The 7,764-nt window shown below is 37.2% G+C and overlaps 1 protein-coding gene across 2 annotated transcripts; it reads left to right on the plus strand.

Moving 5' to 3' along the window:
- The first annotated feature begins 217 nt into the window (after positions 1-217).
- LOC133912960 (protein YABBY 2-like) lies at positions 218-7,343 on the plus strand. 2 transcript variants are annotated; one of them, XM_062355959.1, is made up of 6 exons: positions 218-605; positions 4,251-4,373; positions 5,008-5,137; positions 6,217-6,268; positions 6,379-6,454; positions 7,008-7,343. In XM_062355959.1, the coding sequence occupies exons 1-6, from the start codon at positions 531-533 to the stop codon at positions 7,119-7,121; spliced, it is 570 nt and encodes a 189-aa protein (XP_062211943.1). In that variant the 5' UTR covers positions 218-530; the 3' UTR covers positions 7,122-7,343. The 2 variants fall into 2 exon arrangements, with proteins under 2 accessions (XP_062211943.1, XP_062211944.1); XM_062355960.1 differs by having other exon boundaries at positions 220-605; positions 6,220-6,268.
- Positions 7,344-7,764: the final 421 nt, after the last annotated feature.

A 7,764-nucleotide genomic window follows, 5' to 3' on the forward strand; every position in this document is an offset into this window, starting at 1 on the left:
CATACAATTTTAGCGACCGGGGACAAAATACATAAAAAAAATAAGGTGTTAAGCATCTCCCTCTTTTGTTTTGATGAAGCTAAAATGGAATTTGTTTTCGTCTAGGGAGCTAATTCGTTTCAAATCTGGCTGCTGAGTTGTCACACGCAGAGGATCCTTCTATAGCCACAACGGGGCCCCAACATTTCACTGTTGCAACCACATAACATTTTGCACCCTCATCAATCCCTTCACATAAGCCACAACAGAAAAGTTCACCTCTCTCTCTCTCAAACAAGAAAAAGAGGAAGAGCACGCAGTAGCTCAATTCCTCCTCTCAACTTTACATCTCTGTATTTACAAAGTTGTTGCTAGCTGTAGCTAGTAGCTAGCCACTGCTATATATATTTTCTAATCCTTTCTGACCACTGGTCCTTTATTACTCCTTGCTGCTTGTATATCTTCTTCCTGCTTCCTTCAACCTCATCTCCCTCTTCTTGCTCTTCTTCAATCAATTGGTGGCATATCTCGCAAGGTGACCGCCGGAAGGAATGTCGGCCCAGATTGCTCTGGCGTCGGAGCATGTGTGCTACGTGCACTGCAACTTCTGCAACACAATTCTCGCGGTAATATGTGCTCCAGCCCCCATCTGATACATTTTCTCTTCTCTTCTCTACGTTTGCTTCTGAAGTGCAGATCTACAAAGAGAGATGCATGAAATGATTGGCCGTGAATATCATCGTTAATCATGTAGGATTTGGCCAGTTCCTCTTGTTGGATTTTGTCTTTAATTTCTCTCTAAATTCTTTGTGAAGTTTGAAAGAGATTTCTGAATCCCCCCTCTCCCTTTCCCTGTCCTTTTATTTTGCCGGAGTTCAGTTAATTTTCATTTCCTTTTCGACTCTTCAGTTCTTGAATTTTTCAAAGGGAGTTTGTATCTTGTACCTTTCAATTTGGTACTCCACCATGGACATGCGAGGAGGTCAAGCTCAGCTGATATTGAAAATTCGGCTGCCTTTTGCACCTTTTCTGATCAAATCTATGGAAGAACATGATATTAGAGTCCTAAACGAAATTAGTACCACCAGTGGGCAAGGGTGCTAGCTCCACCGTACATATCATGTGCTTCCGTGTGGTTTGGGCAATTCCATATACTCGTACCTTTTCAAGCATTCTGGCCTGTTTTTTTTTTAATTTTCTGGTAAATTAACATAGTTAAGTGTGATCTGGATCTCGAATATACTAAATAGTTAAATTTTTGTTGCGCAGTGTATGTGATGTACTAATTAGTATGAATATATCAGCATATGGCTTAACTATTTTGTGCTCGAAGAAGAAGGTACAAACGTATAGAGCTTATAAAGCACCATCCTTCTGTTTTGTGATTTGATTTTAACCATTTGAAGCAATTCACTGCTTCAGATTTATACTTTTTTTCTACTTAGCTGCAACAAAGAGCATGCAATAACAACCATAACTCCACAAATGTAGTGCATACAACAGATAGCTAATCATGTGACGTTTTATTTTTCTAAACCATCATACATACCCCTCCTCTTCTTCCTTCAAGCAAAAAGGGAAATTGCATAGATGTACCGAAAGGTGAATATATACAATTATAAAACTAAGACTGTTTGTTATTGATTCACACATTGGCAAAATATATGTTTCTTGCAATGTTGCCACTTGTTATTTATTGGAAAAAAAATCATCCTTATGAAAAGTTAGCTTCGAAGTTCAAACTTTTATACTTTGCTCAAACCATCAAAACTTTTTACTGGAATAGAGGAAGAGCAGTAGCATACTGTCCTACTAGTCGTGAGTTGTAACACCAAGAAAATCCAACCCCCACCCCCCTCGTTATTTTCATGTTCTTCATGCTCCTGTTTTCTGTCGTGATATTATGGTTGTTTCTTCTTTGATCTGTCTCCTCTAAACCTTGTGGCATTATTAGGGCCGTACCGTACTGTTTAAGGGCTCTGTGCTAAAAATCAAAATTGGGCCTTATACCAAATACATGCAACCGGAAAATTACGGTATATTTCCCTTTGACAGACATAAAAAAAACTCAAGATTCTCAAATTGAATTGTTCTCTTATAAGTGTGTAAAAAAATCCATGTGTTTGAACAGGTAGAATATACACTTCATACTTAGTGATTGTTGATGTTTTGTTTAATTTCTATAAAATTCTCAAGTTCCAAACATGGCTATGTTTAAAAATGTGTTGTTTATCTAAGTTATTTGCAAAAAGAATCATCGTTGTCTTCAAATTAAAGCAGTAGACTAAGTATGGAGTTAAGTTTAGAAGAATTATAGAAAGAATAGGAAGGATCAACTGACGAATTGTGAATTGAGAGAGATATGCATGGGCCTCAATTAAGGGCCTCATTTGCTTATATGATTAACTGTCTTAATTATGGAGATTAAGCTACTAATTAAAATCTAATCAGAAAATGGGGCCCTTAATTGGTGGGGCCCCTGTGCGGTCGGCCACCTTGCACTTGCTGATCTACGGGCCCTGGACATTATATTGCTCCAATCCTAAATTAAAACATCTATAGAAAATAACATGGGAGTACTAATTGCATACCATTTATGCTTAGTTCTTCTGTTTCCTTTTTTACTTGACCTTGTAATTAGATAGTACACTGCTCATACTTATACCCTCTTAGACTCTGCATGGACGGTGTTTGCCATTGATATAATTTTAGTGTAAACCGAACATGTAAGGTTACCTGAAATTATCACCAGCCAGCTGTTAGAGAGAGAGAGAGAGAGAGAGAGAGAGAGAGAGAGAGAGAGAGAGAGAGAGAGAGATGGATAGATAGATCATAGATAGATCATTACTAATGATCAAGTACTTCTTTCTGACCTACTGATTCAAACTTTCTTGCCATAGTTACAGGCAATTTTTGCGTCGATGGATGGTACAAGTTTATATGTACTATTGTCTAGCATAGACATATAGAGCCAAGTAGGAGTTGGAAATGTGGAGCTTTCCTGATATGCTGAAGTCTAGTATATGATCTTTCACAGTATCTTCCGTGTTATCTACACAGCAACTTCAATGCCGTTCTGCTCTCTCCTACGTACCAAAGATCTATAAAGGGTGATCCTACACTGACCACTCGTGCTACATACGTGCAGTGTAGATATGTACTAGCTACGAGATCTTTCGCAAGATATCTTGCCTTCTCAGAATTAGCATGCTGTACTTTTCTGCAACTCCAATGCCGTCTCCCTCTCTCCTAGCCAAAGATAAATAGTAAGTCGATCGATCTTGTGACACACACCTGCCTGACCCACTAATGTATGCATGGCAAAGTGGCTTCTGCATGATTTGTCACTGTCTCTTGCATCTTTCTCTCCAACATTGCTCATACATGCGTGATTCTTTAGTATTTTGTGCACATGCATGTCAGAAGAGCATGGAGCAGAAAAGAAAATGGAGGTGTAGAACATATGCATGCTTCTACAATAACATATAGCTGCATGCCTATCCATGAATTCATTTAAAAAATACACATATCAAAATCTAGCTGTATGATGCTTCTCATAATTAACCTATTTAATTTGTGCTGGTTTTGGCTTTTTTGGGTGAAAGATATATGAAGTGTGATTTGAGTTAACTCCCCTCGTGGGAGCACACATGCACAATCATTTGTAGGGCATACACTCACTTGCTTATTCCATATTAATGCCTTATGGGAGTTAGTGCACGAAAGGAGGGTGGAGTAATCAAACAAATAAAAAAAGGCCGTTGTTCTTCAGTTTGGGGTGGCAGTGTGCACCCAAGGGGAAATTGAAAAATATAATGGAATGGGTAAGGGAACCAATGGGCTGACGTTGGAAAAGGGTGCCCCAGTGTTCTGCAGGTCTGGTCAGAAGAGCCCTGATAAAAGTCATGGAGCAACAGTTTTGCAGGCAGACAGGGTTAACAGAAAAAGAAAACGAAGTCCAGAGCAAAAAAGCTATATAGTATTCATAGTTTTATGTATCACATATGCATCTGGAGAAGGCTTTTGTATGTACCTGCCTTCATGCTAGATTTGACTCCTTGTTTTTTTCTCGTAAATATAGAAATTTCTCCGTTGAACTTTAGCTTTTGTTTCGTACTTTTCCACAATAAAATGCTGGTTTTTTCCCAAAGAAATCACGTCCTCCGTTATGCACCTGTTCTTGCTTACTTTCATAATAAACCATAGAGACATTCATGTTGCTGAATTATTTCAATAAACCTAACGCTGGTCTCGTCGTGATCAATCTGCAGGTCAGTGTCCCGAGCAACAGCATGCTGAACGTCGTGACAGTCCGATGTGGCCACTGCACTAGCCTGCTGTCAGTGAACTTGAGAGGACTGATCCAGTCACTTCCTGCCCAAAATCACTTACAGGTTCACAGATGAATAGCAACATTAATTCGTGCAAGATTTGTGCATGAAATTATGAATAGAACCTGGCCTAAACTCCTTCTAAATGACGAGCTGAATCCTTTTAATTATAATCATGTCAACATGACATATTCTGTTGTGTTACTCCTTCTCTTTCTGCATTATTTCTTCCTAGTGCAAAATAGGCTAGAAAGAAACTAAGTTTCTGGACTTGAAGGACATGATATGTACGTAGAGATGCCAAACATCTAGCTTGCCCTACCTATATATAGCTAGCTGGTAGCAGATAAAAGCCACCATGCATGCATGGGTCATGTCATGAGTACAGTAGAGACAAATTAAAGCATTCAGTACTGCTTTCTCACAGGAAGAGTTTAAAGCTTGCACATGCAAAAACATCTTGCTCTGGGCCAGATGAATCGATATATTTCCATGACTTTAAGTATTAAAATCTATATACTCCTTCCAGTCGACTAGCATGTTTTCATGTCTGAAACGTCATGTAAACTTGACTAGGAGTATAACATATCACTACTTTGTATGTTACGGTGCTATACCTGAAATCGAAGTACACTATGCAGTATTCTCTCTCAAAAATGAATCTTCAGACTAACCTGATTGTGTCAATTGATGCCAGGAGAATTTCAAGGCCCACAATATCAGTTTTACTGAAAACTGCCCTGAGTATGCACCATCATCTTCGAAATATCGGATGCCAATGATGTTCTCAACAAAAAGTGATCAGGATCATTTGCTCCATGTGCGCGGTAAAATGATTCATATATGTGTTCTTGTTACTCTTTAATTTGTGAAATGAATTATATTCTTGCTATTGACATATATAATCTGTTTGGATATTGCTTTTCCCTATAACTAAAGTTTACAGAATCAATTTTAACGGGTACATAAAATATATGCATGCATGTGTACTTGGTTGGATGCAAGTTCTAGGGAAAAATATTTTTTGACCATAAAACATGAAATATCCTGAAAGAATTGAGACAGTGAGATCAGCGCAATGTTTAGAACACTATAAAAAAACTCATCACTATAGCTTCCAAACTAGCATCACGGCTAACAGTAATAGAGTTATCATTATTGTTTCGTAACACGAACCGATAATGTTAATCGGTCTCAAATTTGATATGTTTGGGAGCGATTTTTTTTTTTGCACTTGGCGAACTCTCTGTAGCTTTACTGTTGTGACGAACCCTGTGGCTTTTGTGAGAGTGGAACCTGTGAATATAACAAATTACATGCATGCAGCTTTGTGATTAGAATCAGGCTTAGAAAAACTATTGCAACCAAGAAGTGTGGTTAGTTACCATGCATGCATGCGTGTAAATCTGGTTTCCAGCAGTGAATAAATCAAACTTAATAGGATTTACACATAATTTTCTCAGAAATATAAGACTGGTTGATAAATATTCCAACTACATATATATATTTGATGCCCTCCTAGTTTTGGAGCCATTGTGTAAGATAATGTGGAAAGTCTATCCCCAATGTTGAAGTCGTCCTTGCATGGTGCAATAGCGATTTCACGAAATTACACATTTTCAAAATGGTAATGTCGTTAAATTAACTATAGTATATATTTTGCATAATTAATAATATCCATTGTCAATCAGGAAGGACATATTTGAGATCAAATCTAATAAACAACATATGTTCCATATAGTATAAATTTTTCCTTTATACTTCGACGAGCTAAGATTGTTGCCCTTTACACCTCAAAAGTTATGAGTTCATATATTTTATTTTGTAAAATATGTATGTTTATGGTGTGCGTGTTGGTTTCCATAAAAGCTCTAATGCCATGCTGCTAATCTTTGTATGTAAACAGCAGCTCCCGAGAAGAGGCAACGCGTTCCTTCAGCTTACAACAGATTTATTAAGTGAGTTTGATCAATCTAATTTATTCTTCTATTGCAGTATAATTTCTTTTCTTGGGATGAAACAATGAGCTTTTATATACTAGTTGTAAAATGGTATATGATTCTTTTAGGGAAGAGATACGGAGGATTAAAGCAGGCAACCCTGACATAAGCCATAGAGAAGCCTTCAGCACCGCAGCAAAGAATGTAAGTACATGCATGTTTTGCATAAAACACAAGTCTATATCTCAGCATATAATTATATATGTAAGGGCAATTACTTATAGTGTGAAAATGGGCTAAATGACACAAATGCATGAACATTATTAGGTGTTGATTTTTTTAAAAAAAATTGTCAAAACATAATCAGATCTAGGGGAGTGCAAGTTCTTTATGTCCACTAAAGATCAAAGTAAATCCCATTTGCAAAGAAATTGTTTAAAAATATTTGGTGAATAATGATTTTGCATTGATCATTAAGTACTTTTCAAATAATGATTTGCTGAATAATAGTTTTTCCTTAGAACTGCTTGATACTTCCACACCTGGTTTTCATGAATTAATGCTAGATTGAGAAAATATTGTATACCATCATTTGCTTACCTAGAATCCATTCAGTTATCCAATGATTTATTCAATAGACCACAGCATCCATCTTGTTTTTCTTTCCTTCAGAATTTTAATTAAGGTAGATATGTACATGAAACAAGATATAGAGTGCTCCAACCTAGTCGATATCATTATATTGATTTTTTTTCAGTGGGCGCATTTTCCGAACATTCATTTTGGGCTGGGACCCCATGAGAGCAGCAAGAAGCTCGACGAGGCCATTGTTGTGCCAGGTCGTACTCAGAAAGTCCAAGATCTCTACTGATGCCTACCTACATCAATCCTTGATTTCGAGTGTAAGTAATTTGAGAAAAATCTACCTTAATTCTGAATCGGTTTGTGAGTGCGTACATATCTATATTGATGAGTGATACCATTAAGTGAGAAATTACGACATGTATGTACGGAAATGTGCTAGCTACCATGAAAGACTGAAGAAACACCTTATCATCATGTTGCTATTTAATTGTTTGAAATAAATTGTCCCTTCTGCAAATTTTAGTGTTGTGTTGAACCCTCAAGGCTTCAATCATGCCAATCTTATAGTTGCTCTAATCAAGAAGTCTTAAACCTTATGAGAATGTAAAAAAATATTAGATTTATTTTTTTTGCAGTCTTGTGAGAATGAAACATATATTTATTTTGGTGCAGTAAAGCTTTTTTTCTATTACAAGAATGGAGCACACACGTACACACCACAACAAGAGCACACCACACTCACACACCTGGTAGTGTGCCCTCATCACACGCATATAAATAAAAACACTAAAAGAACTAATGCGTATATTAATTGTGGGCACCAGCATTTAAACCCTGGTAACTGAAGTTGTACCCTCACGTCTCTACCGCGACATTCAGAGTTGATTCCTACAGTAAAGTTTCTTGCACAAGCTGTTTGAGATGCAATG

The sequence above is a fragment of the Phragmites australis genome, chromosome 3 (genome assembly GCF_958298935.1).
Source record: "Phragmites australis chromosome 3, lpPhrAust1.1, whole genome shotgun sequence".
In the NCBI taxonomy this organism is placed as follows: Eukaryota; Viridiplantae; Streptophyta; class Magnoliopsida; order Poales; family Poaceae; genus Phragmites; species Phragmites australis.